Here is a 23,393-nt window from a genome sequence, read left to right on the forward strand (position 1 = left end):
ATATGTAATACACAGTATTATAATAATATGTTTAAGCGTAATTGCGTGTTAATAAGTATATTTTATTACCTAACCATCGATCACTGTGGATTGAACAATGGATATTACATTCGTATTGTCGAGACAAATATTACGACCTTCAGGAATGGGCAAGATATATTTTATAAATAGACATTGCGATATTATATACTATAATACATGTTGTAATAGAGCGATCTGACAAAAAAAAATTTGTAAAAATTATATCAATAACAAATAATTTAAAAAATAGGTACCTTCAGGAAATGCTGAACATTATGAAGAAAAGTTATCAAGTTTTTAATTAATTTACCCATAAAAAAAAAAAATTAAAAACTTTTAAAAAAATTAAAAAAATTCTAAAAAATAAACTACTTGACATAGATAAATGTTTTTAATATAAAAGTTGTTTTCATAATCAGATTAAAAAATTGGCTATTTTGAAATTTTCCAAAAAATTTGAATCAAATTTAAAAATTTTCATTTTCAGTTTCAAGAAACAAAATTCTATAAATATAGTGAAAGTGTTAATAAATTAAACAAAAAATCCCACAATGTTTTGCCAATGATTTACCCCTTGTGTATATAGGTACTCTGTTCAGTGTTCAACTTATGGGTACACCGTCGGTGGATGAAAATTGAAAACACGTTGTGTCCTTGGATGACTTCCACACTAACGGTAATCGGTATTACTGCATCTGTTCAAGAAAGTGTTGTTTTTCAGTGCTCTAATGCTCAGAAAAATTACTAGTCAACGTACATCAATATCAGTTGCTTATGCGCAAACCGCTGTACCTACTCTAATTAAGTTGAATAGTGTTTAATATATAAAGTCGAAGTATAGTATTATTGGATTAATACTTCAAAAACTAATTCCTAATACTATTTACGTAGGTACCTAGCTAAACAGCAGAATCCGCAAAATCACTAAAAGGAAAAAATAAAAAAAAAAATATTATTTTAACATTCTTTAAACAATTTCACGATTGTATTAATATGTTATTAATAATTAATTATCTTGACAATAATAATATCAGCATCTTTTCAATATTTTAAAATATATGTTTTATCCGAATTCAACGCGAAATATAAAAATTGTATTATATTATTATGATTTTGTATTTCACACAATATGTTATGTAGGTACAATATGTCAGATAGGACATAGATGTACTGTACAAATGTCTGTCAAACACTAATTATAGTTGATGGCTTGAGACTCTATATGTATGACGTCCCAATGTGGTGTGCGGGTGTGTGTGTAGTTGTCGTTGCACATAAAAATGCATGTAAACGATGTCAAACAATACGCGGCAGGCCTGTTGAATTACTATTGGTTTTCTGACAAACCGTTGTCAAGCATTTGATATCGTACCATAATAATAATACCTATGTTGATCGTACATGCATTATAATGATATGATACGCTCGCCATATGCACCACTCGAACAACAACAATATTACCCGATCGCTAATCGTGCCGTACAAAAATATTGTATTGTCAAAACGTTAATCATGTTTTTTCGATTCAGAGGGGCACAGGGTGAAACCTCTGCAGACGCCTATCGTATTGTCACTATCGTCACCGTCATCGTCACCGTAATATTATAATACAGGGATCATATTTTATGCAAACGGGAATCGCGGGTGTATAATGCGTGACCTTTGAACGCATCGAAGGCTCAAACAATGTGTGATTGCAAAGGCGTGAAACGACGGTTTTTTTTTTTGATTTTGCCCGCGTGCACAACATACCGTTTAAAAAGGGTCCCGAATGTCGGGCGCATTGTGTGGTCTGTTGAATTGATTTGGGGCTCCGGAAAGCAACATTAGATTACCGATTGTACTTATATATAGTAGTAATACAAAAACAAGTAATCCACTGCCCCCGCAAAATTTTTCTCAGTCGTAACTGACTTCGAGTTAAAAGTTTAAATATAGGTATACCGTATGTTTGACGGTGTGTGTGTGTGTGTTTTTGTGGGGTTGTAGGCGGTGAATGGTAGTGATCATTTTTGTTTCCGAACAATTTTTGTTCGTCTTGCTCGTAGTCAAGTTCGTTTGTCAACACGCATAAAAAACCTTCATAATAGCCATTAGGTATATGTTATTCTAACTATGACAAATCGATGCTTTTTATTTGTTTTCTGAAGAGGGGGGGGGGCTTGTTTTTTTCTACAGAAAATACTCTCACGAAAAGTAAGTGATCCGAATTCAAAATTCTCATTTTAATTTAAAGTTACAAACATGCCTAGCTTATGTGGAAGTAATGCAACCATAAGAACAAATATGGGTGAAAAATATTATAATCGTGTAAAAAACAAAAATTCACGACCAAAGGAGCGATCGTATTATCGTTATTATTAGTCTGGAGGTAGTGAAAAGTAATATAATTAAACACGGTATTCACTTCAGCTTTGAATTTTTCGATTATACGCGCCACAATTTATTATTACAAACATTAATTATTACTCGTTGGATTCAAACTAAACGGCTCGAAGTAAGGTTTTATTGACTTTTATTGAAACAATTGGATATTTTTAATTGAACATTTCAAACAATACATTTATTATTATTGTTCGTACTTTATAGGTATCAGCCTCGGAGACTTCCTATTATGGTTAATTTTCCGATAATGTGTTGAATATACTACGACGTTTTAACAAAGTCAATAACGTATTCGACATTTTACTGAGTCGAAAATACACGAAAGCATTTAAATCACTAAAGATTTACTTTGGTCATAATATTGTACATACCACTATACTCTAAAGTGTTTATATTAAAAATGAATAAATGTGATTTTGAGTTTGAAATAGTTTACTCTAATAAGGATTGTTAGCGCAAAAAAGGAGAAACTATTTTCAAAGTATTATCGCCTTTGAAAATTGGAATAAACTAAATTACAATACAAATAGGTAGTCCACGTTTTCAGTTTTAGCTGTTTTGATTGTAACAGTGTTTCGTTTAAACTATACATATTTATGGCTAATGATTTAATTTCTTAAATAGTAATTTATAAATTAACGTTTGATTGGGAAATTAATTTTTTGGATAGTAATTATGTTTTTAATATAAGTATACCGAAGTAATAGATTTTTAATATTCATATGCAAGATTTTAATTAAATCATTGAGAAATAACATAATTCTATACGAGCCTTAAACGTTGTTGTACTCAATTAATGTATATTCCATTGGTGAACTATGCAAGAAACATTTGTTTTAACATCAAAATACCAAAAGTGATTTTTTATTAAAATCAATGATGGGATTTTAATTTTGATAAATATGGAAATTTGATAATTACACAAAGGCAACACGAATCGAAACAGTTATCGGAACATATCAAGTTGATTTGGAGACTTTGGACAACGCAGGTATCTAATGTGAGCATTCATCGATTTCAAAAAATAATGGTGGAATTTTCACAAAAGTCTCATAAACTTCCAAATGTAAGCTTTTGGAATTCTAGTTGTGCTACTGCAAATAAGCGTTGAACGTTTTTTCTGGTTGCTCAAGTTTATTTTATTAACTTATTGAAACAAAATATGTTTATAACAAACTTAGAAGATCTGTTGATAATTTAACTAACTAAAAATTATTCAGCGAAATAATAATTATAAAATAAAAATGTACTATTACTTAATGGTATTTTATTTAAAAGTAAAAAAATTATATTAATATTATAGTTGTATTTATTTTATATGCAAAAAAATCAATCGTTTCAACATTATGCAAAAAAAAAAATGGTTTGTGTACAGTTTTAGAAAAGAAAAGTAAACAAGGTTCTTACTGAGTGGGAGATATTAAATCAAATTATGCTAACTCCAAAATAATATAATTATTTCAGTTTTAAAATAATGAGTAATGACCAATAAATAAAAATTGAGAATTCACAACTCAGCATGCAAGTACGACTGTATAAAGGAAGATATTTATACAAAAGTATTAATACTTTGTTTTCGTTGTTTACGTTGTTTACAGTTTTCCTTTTTTTAATCGAAATCAGTAATTTTAGTGTTTTGTAAATTACAACGTACTGTAGGTAAGTACATACTACACTAAGCTACAAAAAAGATAAAATACAAGTTTTTCAAAAGCTAAAATCAATAAATACATAATATAAATATGGAACTAATAAAATAAAATATTAGATAGGAACACTACATTCATCGTGATTTATTTTGGAAAATATAATTCCTACGATATTCTCTTGTAAGTATATTTTATTGTTTTATAATATATTATATATTTTTAAATCTTAATAAAATGTATCTGGATCTTAATAATATCTGGAATTGTAATTAATTGAATTCAATGCTCTGTGTAACAACAGTTTTATTATTATACCTGGACGGCCAGTGTCATATTATTACTTATATAGTTATATTTTGTCTACATCTTAAATCATCTGATAGCCTGAATTACAAAATAATATAACATATTTTGTTCTAAGTTGTATTGTGAGTTTATTATTAAATACAGACATTTGTAAAAACTTATAATAATTATTTTGCGTAATGTAATATATTATATTTCTACCTTATACATTAATAAATACACAATATGACTCAACACCAATGACGACCACATACGGGTGTAATAAATATAAATGCCATCTAATAAATATAAAATAATTTATCTTCCATAATCATAAATAACAATAAGATATTAAACTACCGAAACCAATATCCGTCAAAGCACTAACCGACAAAGAAAAGATAACGCCGCATATAATTAAAAATAATATCATCGACAACAGAGCAATAAAAAACTACGAAATCTGAAATAATATTATTTTTTCGATCATAAATAACACAGCACTATATAAAATATAAAATATAATATATATAAACTATTTGTTCTTCTAAACGAGGCCCTTAAAAATGTACTAACTTCTCTTATTGTTCCAATGGTATTTCTTATAGTTTGAAGCTTTGATGAGTCGCTTAACACAAGATTAAGAGAATGTGACAGACAATGTGTTTATGAATAGCTGATGGATATTCTTTTGATATTAATGCCTGGATTCCATGAAATGCACCTCTCATAGCCGCAGCTCCATCATAGTCTTGCCCTCTTAGGTTCTTCAAATCAAGTCCAAAATACATGAGTTCTTTTTTCATTGTATCAGCTAAACCTTTTCCAGATATATCGGTTACAGGAAAAAATTTTAGAAAGTCTTCCCCAACTTCATTTGGTTCATCATCCACATACCGGAGACATAGAGAAAACTGTTCAATACCTTGCACATCTGAGGTTTTGTCAGCAAGAACAGTAAAAAATATAGATTTTTTAACTCTATAAATTATATAATTTTGAATAGGTAGTAGATTCAATCCAATTAATGTTATGATCTCATTTTGAATCAAGGGACTAGTATACATTTGTTCAGTGCTTGAACTTAAGATATGCGACTTGAGAATATCATCTCCACTTCGTGCTCTAAAACGTAGTACTGCTCTAAAGTTTCCATCATTATTTTCAGGTTCATTTAAACTTAAACGTCCATAGTCTTTATGACCTCTATACGGAAGTTCTTGTCTGCCGCAAAATATTATTGTTTCAATAATTGAATACAACTTTTAATAATTTTCAATGTTTTCTTTTTTAATTTGCTTATGTACTTGAAAATCGACAGCGTCTTTTTCACTATCAAATGTTAAAGAAAATTGTTAGATTTCATCATCGCAAGTTTATGATATTGTAAATTACTATGTGTTGAAAAAACATTTTTAGCTGATTTCCAATTCTGAAATGGTTTTAATACAAGTTGTTCAACTTGTAGATTTGAACCTTTACCAACAGAACTTACTGGACCAAATAAAACACAGTTCTTACAAAAAGCTCCATTTAAAGATTTTGAATATGCCAGCTACTTAAATTCACCCAACCAAGATTTATGAAAATGCCGCTTCTTATCTTTTGTTATCTGAATGAATAAGTCAGTAAAAGAATTTGGAGTCCATGTTTTCCTCAAGAGCTTTTCTTTAAGTACATAAAGTTCTGATTTTTTTTTTGTCACATACACACCAATATCAGTACTATTGTCTAATATACGTCCATAAGTACACAAAATATTTGCACAAGTAGATTCCTAATAAAATAAAAATATATTAAAACAAACTACTTTACTCTGACTAATAAATATATTTTAGTTGATTCATATTGTCATCAGTATCAATACTATTGGCCAATAAACGTTCATCAGTACACAGAATATTTGCACAAATAGATTCCTAATAAAATATAAATATATTAAAACAAACTTCTTTACTCTGGCTAATAAATATATTTTACTTGATTCATATTGTCATCAATTATAATATCTGTGTTACAAATCTGACCAATAGACCTCTTCATGGTTGAACAAGATCTCTAAAATAAACAAATAAATTAGGTTAACAAGTTAATTGATTAAAAATAATAATACTTCTACTAAAAATAAATTATTACACCAGCCTCCACCAGATTTTTTAAAATTTTTTTATTATACATTTATTTGTAAATGTATACAATAGTCTAGTACTCAGTAGGTTTTACTTCAAAATTACCAGGCGGCAGGCTTATAACTAATTATTTGAAATTTAAAATGTAGATATACATATTATTAAACTTTGTATTATAAGTAGACTTAGTGTAGGGGCTTACACAAAAATAGAGACTGGCCTTCTTATAAAACATCATTTGCTTGAAGTTACCTTATTTAAAACTTGAGTATCTCCCATGCATAGTAGCCTTTTACAGTTTCACTTGTTTCCTAGTGTCTAGAATTTATTGCTTAACATTAAAATTAATAAAAAGAATTATTAAAAACTATAAAATACATTATTATGGTAAACCTATGTAGGTCCTACCTATTTTTTAAATTTAAAAAATAATGATACTTAGGACTCTGCTTTATACATAAATAAATATTTTTACTGTGACTAGATAATTTAATTTAGTAAAGTGATAAATTTGTTTCATATTATTTGTAATAAAATAAGCATTACATGATATTACATATTTTTAGTTATTTAATAACTAACTTGTTGTAACATGTAATATGTTGATACATTTTAATTTTTAATAAATGAAAAAAAAAAGATATTACATATTTTTACATATTTCTCAATAATTCTATTTTTTCCAACATATTTGTACAATTTTGATCCTACATCAGAAGTTTTTATTCAAAAAGTGCTAAAATTATTGAGCAAAAATGATATAAAAAATAATTTAATTTATATTTATATTTGTTTGTCAATTTTGAAAAATACATACTGTATTAAATAACATATTCATGTACATATTTTGGTCATATAAATGTATATTTTTGTATTACTAACACATATTAATCCGAATCCTAATCTTGTACTTTTGTTCACACTTATTTGCAACAAATATTATACTGTATGTTTAAGTTAATAATTATATAATAATATAATAACATTTAACAGGTACTTACTTCACTTGATTGACGAGGAACAGACAAAAAGGTTTTCAATTTTTCTTTGAAACTCATGTTGAAACTTGAAATCAACAATACAGACACAGTTTTTAATTTTTATGAAAAATAACAACGGTAAAAACTAAAAGACGTGTGTAAGAGGTAGACAATCGACAAAAGACAGTCGACGAAACAATTCCTGGCAATCCGTAATAAATTGATAACATTTTACAACAATGTAAATACAATAGTAAACAGAAATCCATTTCTAAATATAGAACGCGCTATCAACGTACTATATAAATCATTAGTACACAGCTTTATTTGTCCTGTCCTTTCAGTTTATTCGTATTTTGATTGGTAATTGCAATCATGGACCATGGAATCAGTCAGTTAAGTGAATTGTATACCTCAAAAACAACATACTAGCATATTAGAACAACAAAAATATGGTATAATATAAAATATAGATATATAATTATATAATTTAGCAACATCCATTAAATGTTTTAATTTAATCTGAAATTTCACTATGGGCCTAGGAGCCCCCTCCCCCTATATACATCACTGGGTCACATAGTACTAAATACGTTCAGTTGTGGAAGTGATTACTATATTATAAGTAATTAGAGTTTGCAATAATATCGCGCATCGAACCACGATCAACCATATGAGCTCTTAAGAATATCCGCGATAAAGAACATCGTCTTGCTACTGACAAGGTAACTGGTAAGTGATGTCAATTATATAACTACTCTGGTCAAGACGAATTTATTAATATTCTGCAAGGTTACAACATTATTTAGTAGTGGAGTAAGAATTGCATAAGCACATCCACATCGTGAAATCAACCCACCTTTTATTTACTACTTTTAACCCTTAATATTTTGCCACCTTAATTATATTCTACCACATATTGGCACTCAACTACCCTTTCCATTTATATCGAATTTCCTTTCTTGTCTTTTTAATTTTTATTCTACTACAGTAATATTACCATATACTTATTAAAAATAATGTAATTTTTGTAGTCTATAGCTGGTTTTAGTTAGGAGGACGGTTAAATGTAATGTAATATATTTTAATTGTTATTTATTAACTAAAAACATTATGCTGATAATATTATAGTCTCCAACATAAAAAATAATTTTTTTGGGTACCTATATTGTATAATTTTTAAATTAAATTTATACTCTAATGTCAGACATTAATGTGAATATTAGTACAATGGAAAGCTATACGAGATGAAAAATACTAATGAGAGAATTTATTATTCTTAAAAACTTTGATAGAAACATCTGGAGACTGGAATGAATTCCTGTTTCTATACTAATAAAAAAGTAAATTTAATAATATTGTGTTATCGAATTGTTTACATAGATTTTCTGATTCGGCCTGGTCATTATTTTAACAGTAAATAATTAAAATAATGAATATTATTAATGTTTTTAAAATATTATTAAAATCATTTACACTTTTTTGAAAATGTTCTGGAGCAAAACTTTTTTATAAGATTTTTGATTTTTAAGCATCGAAATAAACTGATTTGGAATATAGTCAAAAGTATATTTTTTCAAAAAGTTATTATTAATTTATGTAAGAAAAATATTTTTAGAACATTATTATATCCACATTTACGAGGTTCGCTGAAGATGAATTATCCGAAATGAACAAAACAGTTTATCGTTTAATGTGGATGATACATTGTTATTTGTATATTTTAACGAAAGACTAATAATAGAGACAAATATTTAATGTTAAAATGAACACTGTAAGCTAATAACCTATGAAGTTGATACTTCATCAATAAAGAAAAAAAATAAAGAAAATAATAGACAATATTTTTATATAAAATTTAAAATGTAGCGTTTTCAATTATTTTTTCTTAGAACTATTAAGTAATTGTAATTAATTTAACTACAACATTTTAAGGTTAGGCAATGAAGGAAAATAATTATACAGAAATTTAAAAAAAGTATTTCATAATAATATGTTTATCGGGATGGGCGTGGGAGGATAATAGGAAAACTCATTCATATTAATGAATTCGATTATTAACAATAAAAATGTATTCTTTGTTTGTGAGAACGCGTATTCATTTTCTTCACAATTGTTATTATTGGTATGCAAATAAAGAAATCATATAAAATTTAAGATTCAATTTATTGGGGAAATTTTGCACTGTTTAAGGAATGGAAAAAGTAGAAAAAATAATGAGGGAAATCAGAGGAATTGAATAATTGGAGCGTTACTTTACTGAAAAAGTGTGGCAACGCTTAATAACACGGTCGAATGATCAAACAAGTTGTATCCATTCACGTGGATAATTTTGTTTAATAAATTTGAAATAGACGACGAAGAAAATTGCTTGGCAGATGTTACAGACAAGATGACTAATTAAGTCAAGTCAAGGTTTTTTGATGTATATGAAAACATTTTACAAAAACGAACAAGATACAGAGATTATATTATTATGTGGGCGCTTGTTTCACTTAGCATACCTCAATGCACTATTATAGATAGTGTTATCCGATTATTTTCAAATGTTGGATGATACGAAACCCGTTGAATAAAAAAGTTAACCGTTCTAATAGTGATACTCGATTCGCCATACTGGGAAATGACAAAAATGACCTTTCCAACATTCGATTTGTGATTAGTGCTTACGATTTACTTTATATCCATAGGAGACTTACACGGAACGTTGAATTTAACTTTATACCTCCTAAAGTCTAAAAAAGCTTTTTTCGCTTTGTTCAGCTGCTTGTTTGCATTCAAATGCTTGTCAAAATTTGTCTCGATTATTCCCTTGTCAATGTCTCAAGCTTTTCCAAAATAATAGCAAATGGGTCGGTATAAAACAAAACCAATAAATAGAGGGCACTACAATCTCCTGCAGAATATGTAACGATCGAAGTTGTTTGATACGGGTTTTACAGTACATAAATTTCTAGTGCTCCCGATAAAAAGAGTTAAGGTGGCAAATTACAAACTGGAAACATTTATCTGAGTGACAAAATGGTTTGACATTAGTTTTATTACTGTGCATATATGTATACCATTCGGAGACAAATCACAGGAAGAAAATAAGGCGTTTTTCGTTTTCGTTGTAGAGAGATTTTTTTTTAGTTCTCAATGCCGTAATATTATGAATTTCTCAAAAATAATCTTGTGACAATAAATATAGAAGACGTAGTTTTGTTATTGGTTAGGAATAATAAAAACAGTACCTATACATATCATATTATTTCGTCATGATAAATATTAAAATATTATTAATTTTGAGTTATGATAAAGTGTCTTCCATAAAAAAAAAACTAAAATTCTTTAACTATAATAACAAATGTAATTTAAAATTGTATGAGTAATTTACTTAAAAACGCAGAGATAAACTATTGTTTGAATACATTTTACTTTAAGTGTCAGAATTACGAACTTTTGTTAGGACTCTAAACTTTAAACTAGGTATCTCTATCTATTGGCAGATGATGTTTAATGATATAAACGTCGGACGATTCGTCTCTTTTGCTTTTATAATTTTTTGAAATGCTATTAGTCGGAACTTAAAACTTGACGGTTCAGTAAAGTTATTTTTTCATGGTAATAAGAATAATTTAATTGAATATTTATTTGAACATAGTTCACACATACTATACATTTCTGTACGATCTTACAAAATAATGCTTTTAATGAATATTTGATAATTAAATAAATTCTTCGAATTTAATAATACTTATCATTTAAACCAATTAGATTTAGGTGTCTGTACTCATCAATATATCCATGCCGAAACAATAATATTATCTTATAGTTATTTTTACAATTACAAAAAAATAATATGATAAAATTGTGTGACTGAGATATTTTTATGTTATAACTTTAATATTTTTTTTTTAAATTTGTTAAAAACTATCCGATGCTGTCATGCTGAAAGACTGGAAGAACGAAAAATAAGATTACGTTTAAGGGCGAGAGATTACGCATTTGTGTTCAGAGAGTATAATAACAAGTAGTGAGTAAACTACGAATAAACATGTTTTATCGTTACACATGTGTAATAGATCGTTACAGATTTTTCTAAAACGTTTAGGTGGTTTATCTTCTATGGTAATTGCATTTTAAGCACAACGCAAACATTTTTATGGGTAGATCTTAATATTTTTCACATATCATAATAACCACACATTTATTTTTGTTGTTTTAAAAACAAGTATACATCTTTTGATAGGAAATGAAAAAAATGTTTACTAAATAATATTTTATTAGTATATTTTTTTATGGTATGTGCATAATGACCGCCTAGTGCCCAGAATGAGCAACTTCACTTTTCCTATAAAGAAATAATTATAAAAGTACACTCTTATCAGGAGGTAGGTATTGAATGTATATTTCGTGTTTGTGTACACTTAGATTAATATAAGATATTTTCATCGCGTGATATATTGTTCTTAAATGGCTATTGCTTATTAATTCAATATAATATTATGAATGTTTCAGTTTGTATCATTAGAGAAAATGTAGAGAAAAAATATAATGTATTAAAACTTAAAATATTGTTTCTCAACACTTTTTGATTCAAGCGATAAATCAACTAAATGGAAAAAAACTATTCGAAATTGCATATAGCATAATATTTACATATAAAATACATGTTGCATTTCAACGAATTAAAAAATTGAAAATAATGTTTTTATAAAAATAAGTACATACTACTTCAACGACACAATAGATTGTACTAAATTTTTTTGACATTATATAGTTTACGATGGTTTTTTTGGTTATATTTTGTTGAAGAATTTTGAACTATATATCAATACTAAAATACGAAATATTTTCCTGAACTGAAAATGTGTATAAACATAGGATACTAATGAGTAATGATTATTAAACCGATATTTTATTGTGCATAAATTATAAGCATTTGAATTTCGGACGATCGGAGTAGTGCTGCAATCATTTATAGATTCGCGTGCATCATACGGTCGTATGTTTCAGCCATAAAGGTGTAAATCTGAGCACCAAAAATGTGAAAATAAAATAAAAACATAACCTTTTACATAAAGTGCATAGGTACCTAATGCAATTGTTGAAAAATAAAAACGGTCCGTCACTCGACGACGGATCTCCTTATAATATTTTTTTGATTTCATAAAGTCGAAGACGTCAAGAAATCGATGCGGCGGCGTGGGAGGAGGCTTATAAAACCGATTCGGCGATTACAATAACAGTAAGTACCTAATAACAATAATTCGCAACAACAATAATAACGATTAATATTGTAAATATTATAATTCACCGGCCGAAGAGGTGCGCGAGGCGCACCGCCGCCGCCGGACAGCACCTCGAATCCGGAAAAGTCCGCTACGCTGCGCCACCGGTAACGTAAAACTCGCTCTGCGCGATTCCGCCACCGGGGCGGTGCGGGCCGGGCGGGAAAAAAGCTCGCCGCCGAATCATTTCCTACCCCGTCGTCGAACGCGAGCGCCGGTCTCGCACGTCTGTCCGTTTTTCGTCTCGTTTTTCGTCCGCTGTCGAGAACTTCGTCGTCGCGTGCCCCACGATATTATTATATTTTATAATATTGTAATATTGCCCCCGTCGTCGTCGTTGCATTCGCGCCGCACTCGTAAAACGTTTTCTCGTGTTCGTCTGGTGTGTTAATTTTGGTCTTTTGTTTGTTTGTTTGTTTTTTTTTTTTTGTCGAAGAAATTTTTTTCGCCCCCGTCCGGAAAAACCGAAATTGTTTCGTGAGTGCGCGTGTCCGTTTGTGTTAAGTTTGGTGTTTTTTTTTTCCACTGCTTGGAACCCGCACAGACCTGTGCTGCACGCCGCCGTCATGACATCCGCACTCCACTGCTCCGGACTCTGAGAGAGGTCAGTTGCTGTTGTTGTTGTTGTTGTTGTTGTTGTATGCGTCGACTTCCGGTCATATCCGGTGTAGGTTTTCGGGCGCGGACCGCGAAATCGAGCGTATACGGCCGTTGACGCGTCTTCGTGATCTACCGTGTCGTCCGCATTACAGAAAAATATCTTAAAATAATATGTGGACAAGACGGTGGGTACACGATGTTGGTTCCTGCGGCGACGTTGCTCGAATCTTACAAAATCCGTGTTATTATAAATTACTTTCGTACTCTTATTGTAATAATATAATATAATAAATGTATTTTTTCGTACACGGTAGTTAATGATGCACACACACATACACACACGCGCGCACACACGCATGAAGACAGATCGATATAGCAAGATATATATAATATACATACGGAATAACAAATCGGAAGAAAAAACACAATCTTTATAAAAGTTTATGCGTATAAAAACTTACAAATGAGTTTTTTCTCTATTCTACGAGTTTACCGACACAAGCGATTCGGTCGTATAAAAACTTTTTCACACGATCGCCACACTATAAACTGGTCACCCCCTCCCAACCGTCCCACGAAGAATGCCTTTTGAACGTCGATGGCTGTCGGCGTAAACTATTAAGCGGGTAGGTTTTAAAAATCCTACGAGATGCGTGTCCGGCTATAATAATTTACATCGCTTCTCGCAGGAATACAACCACAGCGCGTTTGAAAAATTTTAACGCTGCATAGAAAAACCGCAAACGTTTATGGGAGAAAACATTTTTTTTTTTTAAGTATGGGGGTTTTCAAACGTAAATGTTTGTAAACAATTTTTATATTTTAAAAATCCTTATTTTTAACACACTGTTTCACAAAAAAAAATACGAAAGTTTACATTTTAAAAGTTTTATTGAGGCGTGTGTGGCGTAAATGACCCACTCGTCGTGATGGTATGAAGCCGATGGACGTTTATATTAAATAATATACAATTGAATCAAAATACATACTATAAAATATAAACTATGCAGTGGTTGAACAATACCTGTCTAAGCCGCAGGGTGACCAGACGTCCCGTTTTTAGAAGATTTTTAATCCCGTAATTTACATATTATTATATTATAATGTTTGTGAAAAAAATATCGATGTATGAAACAAATATAAAACAGTTTTACTCCTATACATAATTAAAATAAGAAACCAAATTTATAAATAACAGATAACGCTTTTCTCGGAACGAACGTCGAATCCCAATCCCGACGAACAGTAAAATTAGCGATAAGCATGAGACATATTCCATGGAATAATATGTCGTTCTACGTTCTATGTAATATAATATTATTAAAATATTATTTATAATTTTGTAGTCAATGATATTAGATATTATAATTATTATTCTATTCTGTTCGTTATTGTTCATTAGTTATTACTCTCCACGGTAATGTGCATATGTGTGAATGTGTATGGATTATGGAAGGGTCCTGGTTTTTCTTTGGGGGGGGGGGAGGGAGTAACACATGTCCCGTTTCTTTATTTTCTTAATATGACAAGGGTGGTCTAAGGCAAATGCAAAAATCTTGTTGTTGATTAATCATCAATATAATAATTAATTAGCCGTTTAATCGCTTGACAAGTCACATGTCATTTAAGCTAAAATTATCTAAAAAAAATAATTTGGGTTCATATGTCTGTTGTAAAATAAAAAAACTGGATTTTTAATCAATATGAATTATTCACTGATAAAATTTGCAATATTGACATTATGAACTGTGAATCTAAAAATATAAGTAGCTACTTAAACAGTAGTTACTGTTTAAATATAAAATATTTAAGTTCTCTATAATTATTTAAAATCGGTACAAATCTAACTAATTTCGAGAAAAACTACTTCAGAACAGTGAGCAACAAAATACATTTTCTAGAGCATTAGATAGTAGGTACTTGATAGAGTGTAAACTAAATAATACAATATTTTGGTTTCTTAACAATTGTTGGATAGTAAATTAGTAAATATTTTAACTGGCTTTAATAGGCTGACTTAACTTGCTCTATTATCGGAAACATTTATACTTAGTTTGAACAAAACAAACGAAAATACGCTTTACCAATTAATTTGTAATTATATTCACACAAAAAGACTGTTTACAATTAGTTCTAATATTTGTGCAGCGCATTAAGGGAAAATAATCACTTATAATTGCTATAATTTTATTTATAATTACTATAAGGTGTTAACTGTTTTACAAATATGTTTTAAAAATGCCTATTAAAGTTCTAAAAATTTATTTATTTTTTAGCTTGAGAAATAAAAATGTGTAAAGCTTTCACGTATGTTTTAATATTTTTTATAGAATAATATATGTGAATTATGGAAAAATTATAATATTATATACTTACCGTTAAAATGCTAGTTAAAAAGTCTAAAACGTTTGAATAGCAATTGAAAGAGTATAATCGGAAAGTTAATTCAACTTTAAATTAATGCATTTTGAATTTAAATTCTCAAAAAAAAAAAGAATAAAAAAAAAAGAATAAAAATAAATAAATAAAAAATAGGAAATTTAATTTCGACTGAAATTAATTAGTTTTCCCTTTTATTTATTTACTATTAAATAAGGTAGTAGACTTACGTGCTTCATACATTATATTTTATATAAAATTAATAAAACAAACAGCGTGTGCTATTAACTAACTTAAACAATAATTACTATTATGTATCTAGGAATAAGCTTTTCTATTCAAACGGAAGTTTTTTAATAAATAAGAATCCTAATCAACATTATTTAATTTGTTCGTTCATAGAATTTTTAGTGACCTGGGATAAATTGTAGATAATTGTGGTTTAGGAAGCATAATCTTATTCTACAGCACTGTAACATATTTAGGTTTTACGAACTAGGTACTTCAAACTATGTTTTGAACTTTAAATGATTGAATTTCATTAGTAAATATTATTTTAATTAGATGCTGTACTGCAATACACAACATTATCTTTCACCCTATCTTTCATATTGTTGTTTTAATTTTGTTTATATTGTATACAATTATTATTATACTTGAATATTTGATGGATTTGAAATTATAGCTATTACCTTAGCTCAGATCAATATTATTCTACAAAATATATTATCGTTGATAAGCTTAAGAATATTTGTATGGACTCAAATGTAAAATATAATGCGTTTTTTTAGTTGTCCGCATAATAATATGTAATCTTCAATATTAAATGAAATATGTAAACTAATTCCTGATGAATTAATTAATTTAAAAAAAAAAATTGAATTAGTAATGCATAGTTATAGTATTTATGCAGTAACTATATTATTCTACATTGATATACTTCGGCATTTATAATATTATGCATTTTACAAATACTAAATCTTACTCAAAACGTTTTAACATGTTTTATGTTCAATTAATAATTTATTAATATTGTGTTGGTTTTCAAGTAAATGCTAAATTTCACTAGTTGTACATAATTTATTTCACAAAGAACATGAAAAAAATGTGACGATGTAAATATATATACCTAAATAAAAAAAGATAACACATTTTTTAATATATAAAATAAACTATAATATGTTAAGATTGACGATTTTTAAATAATTACGAATATTTTCATTTTTTGAACATGATTTTCTGGTCTTTATATTTAACCTTAAATTTACTTATAAAAATACTGTAAATCAGTGTAAAACGAATATACCATTATTATTATTTATTTATTATGGCGGTATTAGATTTTATTTATTATTTACGGAAGCGGTGTATTTGAGTATTTGAAAACTAGTATGTCTTTATTATATTATATGTTTTGACAAATGGATTAGTGGGAGATATATTATAGGTAGGTACAATAGTGTTGTTTTTATTGATTTGAGTGACATGAAAAGCAAGATTAATTTGAAAGAAAATAATATACTCAACATCTATATAATAGATGGTGTACAATCTAGTGTAGTATTTGGTTTTCTAATTCTTAAATAAACCCTTAGTCGTAAAGTATATATTATTAAGCCTTAAAAAAAATTAAAATGACTTTTTTATACCATTTTCTTACAGCATGATTTTTTTTCCTATATTGAATTCAATCAAATACAAATTATTTACATTTTACAATGTTTAAAGAATAGCTGGTTTTATTTGCATGGTGTTAGGTGTCGACGGTGCACACAATGCACGTGCATAATTTATTATTTTCCACAAAACATTTTCTGGTTTAACCGCATATTCAGTAGTAAGTTGCCCATTGTCAAAAGACATTTAATTATTAATTTTATTTTTGTTATAAAATGTTGTTAACCAACAACAACTGTCGTCCGTCCGTCCGTCCCGTTTCATTCGATCAGTTGCAGTGCGCACAATGACCACGGTTACCTCGTGAATAATAGTGCAACCCCAACATCATTAGTGGATAATAATAATTATACGAATTACACGAGTACTGAAGGGTACTTAGAATATAAGAAGGGGACTTTGCATTCAGAAATAATAATAATAATGCGACCGTGGCATATAGCTGCTTGCCGCGCGTTGTAATATTTTTCTACGTGTATATTATTATTATTCGAATATGTATACGCGCGTGCGTTTTTTGATGGCAGTCCAAACACAATTTTATTTAGGCGTGTCCTTCAAAGACGTATATATTATGCATTTTATTTATGAAAATTCTATAGGTTTAGGACCCTTTTTATGCCGTCGCGTATGTGGCATATATACATCACATGTGATATGTCATATGCTTGTATAGTGTACACTTTGTATTGTAGTAGTTGTACACGAAGGTGCCTCCCGGGTACAACCATAACATAATAATATAATATACGCTATATGGTATTCAATAATTTGATTTCGTGTTGACGATATTGTCTCACGTAATATGAGATTAAATGTTTCGAGTTTTCACGTCACTGTTGTAGGCTTAGTGAACTTACAGTCCTTGTTGTTTTACAATATCCAAAATTAACCCATTTCATGCATTACATATTGTATCATAATATACGTTAAAATAATTTGGCATATTTTCAGCGACGTGTGTAGTTGTAGTATAGAGCACAAACTAGATTGTAATAATAATAATATTGTATCTCGCTCTCGCGTATGTGTGTGTGTGTATAAATCAACTCGATGTGGTAGGTAGTTACTGTTCGATGCCGTGTAGTTACTAGCTCAGTACCATTAAGGCTATACGCTATATAGAACGACAGTGTGTAGAATCTCATTTTTAAGAACGAACCGGAATAAATGGTTTTAAGTAGGTAACAGTTTCATGGTCTTGTTATAAATTGTCATTCTACGTTACTGTTACGGGGTTGTACAAACAAATAAGATGAAACTTATAATACTCCAATAAGACGCGTATTACAATATATATTATTTCAGAAGGCCCTGAGAGTATGTGCACTTAAAACTCTGCACCGAAATACGCATGTATTTATGCGCGCTTAAAAATACCGGAAAATGCGTTAAAACATACCCTTCATTTTTTTTATACATAATATCTATGTAAGAGTAAAAAAAAAACATTTTAATGCTACAATTTTTGTTCGATTTAGTTGAAACTTGTAGTTAAAAATTTTATTATTTTTATACATTTAAAAATAAATCTTAAGTTTGAAATAGAAAATTATAATAAATAATATAAATGTACATGAGTATTTGTTCCTCAAACATAACAATCTATACAATTAAATAATTAGATAAATTTTTCAAATGTTAACTAGTGCCATTTATTATAGGCCAACTAGTACACCGAAATGTTTCGTTCCACTTCACCTAATAAAATTAGTGCGTATTAAAGTAATACACATATTAAAAAAAATCAAACACATTGTCTGGTCAAAAATATACGAGTTTATATTTAGTCATTATTGGACTGCCGTCAGGTACAAGAATATAAAATCTATATTTTGTTTATTATTTGATTATTTTCTATTCATATTTGTTATAATCGAAATGTCTTTTAAAAGTAATTTATTTTCACCATCGCATCCTACAGTAAACAACAAAAAATTTAAAATGTAAATGAAAAAAACCTCAAAATATGCAAAAATATGCAAATTAAAATCTTGGATTTGGACTAATACAGGATGTGCGCAATTGAGTAAATCAAAATATGTAGGTGGCCGATTTATCAATTTTAAAAACCTGCATTTGGCATGCATTTTCGGGCTCCATAGTTATCTGTATTGATACAATATTTAATGAAAACACACCTTTATGATTTTCACTCCTTATAATAGTATCAAGAACAATAATTATTATAAACAATATTTAAAAAAAATTTTTGGTCAGCTATCATCATTCATCGCATTTATACAACACAATAGGTACGCCGATCATTGTCGATGGCTTGTCATAAAATAAAATATGCGTTAAGTTTATCGTATTCGCTATTTCGTGTAAATCGGCGGAGGGTACATCGTCGTCGTATTGAGATTAAATATTTAAATGTCAGTAAAAAAAGAAAATATGTAGCAACTATAGGTACACAGACGGGGACTTCCTCGTCTGCCGCGCGTGTGCGTAAAAAAATAATGCACGTTGTCGTCAATATATTATAGTATTTCTATTACGCGTTTACTCATTATTTATTTATGATTTTCCTCCCAGTTTTCGTTTTTGCTCGCCTTTATCAAATCTCGCGGAACGGGAAAACGGGAAGGCAATTTTACGAGGAACATCAATCCGTGTCCCGTGTCGTCGGACGTGCGAGACCAGCGGGTGCTCGACGAGTTTTATTTTACGACTGTTGTACACGGTGAAGACGAGGTGTGTTGTTTTTTCCTAACATCGAAATGATTTATGCCCGTTGCATACGTTATGGGAACATTATAAAAAAATCGTTCTCCTATTAGCGCTGCAGGGTTATTACATGGGTACTTGCGTGATACGCGGGGTGACGTACGATTTTACAAATTGACTTAAAAGCAGTGGGGCTTAACGTCATTTGGAAATTCACAAGTAGGACCTATACACGGCTCAAGTTTAATAATGACTTTGTACCGGAAAGAAATAATATGTTTTTTGAATGTATCAAGTTTATAGGTACCTATAGGTACTGAAAACACGATATTATTACAATATTGTTATTATTTGCATTATATTATTCTTTGATATTTTATGGTTTAATACATTTTTTTTCCTTCGTATGTTTGTATAATTTTAAATTAACCGTATAGGTACAATAACCTGAGTAGCCGTGTATTCGCGTGCACCCGATTTTTATTAATAATAGTAAAACCGAAAACTTGCACGAGCTTTGTGGTACACGTCGATAATTCATTTTTAGACGTTTCTCGCTAAGTATTGTATTTATTTATATACTTATATATGATATACATATATTTATATTCCATCACACAACCCACGGTTTAATGTATTCATTATATTATAGGTAGGAGAAAAAAGAGTTTTCCACCTAAGTACATCAACTTTGTTTGTGTACAGTGAATTGTACGCAATAACATCAAATGTTTAGTATTTTTTTCCCCTCTTTTTACTAAGAATATCGAGTAACCCTATTATTATTTGTGTGAGAGACCAAACGACTAGTAAAATAATAACGTACCTATACCGAGCGTATATGTATATTGCCGTTGAACACGTGAATAATTTTCCTATAACGCTAACTATCGAATGAAACGACAATGGCGATATTATTTGTATTCATGCTGGAAATCCGTTTTCACACCACATTTGCACAGTGTTACAAGTAAGAACAAAACAGCGAAAACAGAAGAAAAAAATTCAAATGTGTCAAATGGACATAATACGTGTGTGTTGTCTCTTGGGGTCTGTAAAGAAAAAACTACAAAGTTTTTCAGGGGCTTCTCATCGAATTTTTATGACCTTTCGTTCGTTCTGCAGTAGTACTACTCCAGACAGAAATGGATTTTAAATGCAATAAAATAAATGTCATACTTAGTCGAAAAGGGCATTCGACTATTTATTTTATTTTTTTCAAAAGTTATAAGGACGCCGTTTTTACGACGAATCTCATTATTTTATTTATTTTAAAGACCACCCCTAAACCGGTTCGTTGAAATCGTTATTTATTTTAGGTACAGTTTAACGTAAATACTTTTTTATATTAATATTTTAAAACAACAAAGAATTTAAATAAGTATGTACTTACTCTGATATAATTAGCTTAAGTCTCGGTAGTCACAGAATAATTAAAAGAAATTTTACTTAGCTGAGAAATAAAAAACGACTAATTGGTAATTATAGTGATCCCATGAATTTAAAATAGCTGATACAATAAGATTTTGCTATCAAAACCGATTTTATGCATTTTAATCTCTATTCTGTGATTTTACTGTATAGGTACCTACCCACACACTTTTTTTTTTTTAGTGCAGTGTCAGTAGAATTGTAGAATAATAGGAATTTTTTTATATGGGCTACACCGATTTGCCTGCAATAGGTATAGCAAGTATAAGTAGTAATAGTAATTTTGAAAAATTAAATGTAACAATGGCTTAAAAAAAGTTGTGTACAGGTAGCTATAAGAAATTTTTTGAAGTTTGTTTTTTTCTTTATAATGATTTAAGCAATGTAAAAACTTAACATATAACTTTAAAACAACGTTTTGTTTACTATACATTTTTGATATACCTCCAAGAAAATATCATGCATTTTACATAATCTTAAATAACAAAGTTTTAAATGTTAAGACAATATTTAAAACTTTCTAGTACAAAAATACTTATTTAAAAATAAAAAAAATTTAATTTTCTTGTAAGATTCACCCCCACTCCATTGTCGGTCGGTGTTCTGAACTTGATATGTCTGCATCTATATTTTCATTACTCTACGTTATTTCAAGGAATTTCGCAGAAATGTTGTGTCTTTTTCAACAAACCTGTCAATTCCTATCCGGGTCGACCCTCTCCAACTAATTAATAGTGCAGTTTAATGGTAACACATTCAAAAATAAAATTAAACCAAACTTCCATAAAAAAATTCAATTACTAGAAGCCTTTTAAATGACTCCGATATAAACGATATTTTTGATAATAATTAGAATGAGGTCGACTCACACAAACAACATCAAGATTAAATTCGTCATCTGCAGTATTTCAAAAATCAGAACCGTATAAAAACGCCTCAGCATATCGTTTTGCTCTTTTCTCCCAAAATCATTGTACCGAAATGAAAACTAATGTTAAAAAAAAACTATAAACAAACCTCCCCAAATGTTTATTTTAACAAAAATTAAAAATAATCAAAATTCTTCCTGAAAAAAACCAATCAAATCACCTACTGAATTTATATGACACAAAAGTTCTACTGATTACACAAAAACTAAGTACATATTCGCCAAACTCGTGTAGATCTATTATCAAATTTCTTAATGAATCAAAAGTTGATTTCTTTATATTTCGAACAAAAGGAGACAAACAATACCGAGTAGTTATCAGGGACTTACATACCATCACATCGACTGAATTCATAAAAGAGAAACTTACAAAACAAGTTGTTCGTGAGGTGGTGAGAAGTATTACAAAGGTTGGACACAATCTCTCAAAAATACCTCTAGGTACCTTTATTTTTTTGTTCACCTTCAATCTTAATATATTAAACTACGGAGATATTTTTGAATTAAGATCCCTACGTTTTACCGAATTAAATGTCTAATCACCTAGATCTGACCAACAAGTACTACATTAATTAAATTCACAAAGTTCCGGTAAAACTAAATATTATTTAAACAATATTTATAGATGTTTTTGAAGCAGAGACAACTATGAATCTGTGACCTGCACCGAAATCCGCAATATTTCTGCCATATATATCGTGCTCTTTACAATGTCAACCACCCCTTAACTTACCTTGCACTTGTGGTTCTAAAACGATTATAATTTTGTAACCAATGATCATCGTAAAAACATTATTAAACGAGAAAAATGAAATCCCGATACCAGTATTATGTACGACTAAATTTCTGGCAGCACTTCAAATATAAACAACAATATTTCCAATCGGCAAACTTATTTATATTTTAGCTGAGCTTCCAAATTAAACATAAAAGTTAAAACACTCAAGATTCGACCAATAAAACGAACTAAACACCCTAAATATTAA

General features: G+C 29.1%; 1 protein-coding gene and 1 long non-coding RNA gene across 2 annotated transcripts in view; one reads left to right on the forward strand and one right to left on the reverse strand.

The window, feature by feature from the left end:
- Nucleotides 1-4,924: 4,924 nt before the first annotated feature.
- On the reverse strand, nt 4,925-7,527 carry LOC111035812 (52 kDa repressor of the inhibitor of the protein kinase-like). Its single transcript, XM_022317593.1, has 4 exons — nt 7,471-7,527; nt 6,321-6,398; nt 5,900-6,117; nt 4,925-5,564 (listed from the first exon to the last, which is right to left on the reverse strand). The coding sequence occupies exons 1-4, from the start codon at nt 7,525-7,527 to the stop codon at nt 4,970-4,972; spliced, it is 948 nt and encodes a 315-aa protein (XP_022173285.1). The 3' UTR covers nt 4,925-4,969.
- Nucleotides 7,528-12,921: 5,394 nt separating this feature from the next.
- LOC111035813 overlaps nt 12,922-23,393 on the forward strand; it is a 186,432-nt gene continuing 175,960 nt past the window's right edge. The window contains exon 1 of the long non-coding RNA XR_002604682.1: nt 12,922-13,326. This is a non-coding gene — a long non-coding RNA (uncharacterized LOC111035813). The remainder of the gene's footprint in view (nt 13,327-23,393) is intronic.

This window comes from Myzus persicae, unplaced genomic scaffold (assembly GCF_001856785.1).
Source record: "Myzus persicae strain clone G006 unplaced genomic scaffold, MPER_G0061.0, whole genome shotgun sequence".
Taxonomy (NCBI): Eukaryota; Metazoa; Arthropoda; class Insecta; order Hemiptera; family Aphididae; genus Myzus; species Myzus persicae.

Excerpts from the sequence above, each read along its gene's own strand:
- LOC111035812 (XM_022317593.1), bottom strand. The coding sequence starts at position 7,527 with ATGAGTTTCAAAGAAAAATTGAAAACCTTTTTGTCTGTTCCTCGTCAA. Across the intron at positions 6,399-7,470 it reads TTCCTCGTCAATCAAGTGAA|AGATCTTGTTCAACCATGAA; the intron begins GTAAGTACCTGT and ends TGTTTATTTTAG. Across the intron at positions 5,565-5,899 it reads TCTTGGTTGGGTGAATTTAA|ACAAGAACTTCCGTATAGAG; the intron begins GTAGCTGGCATA and ends ATTTTGCGGCAG.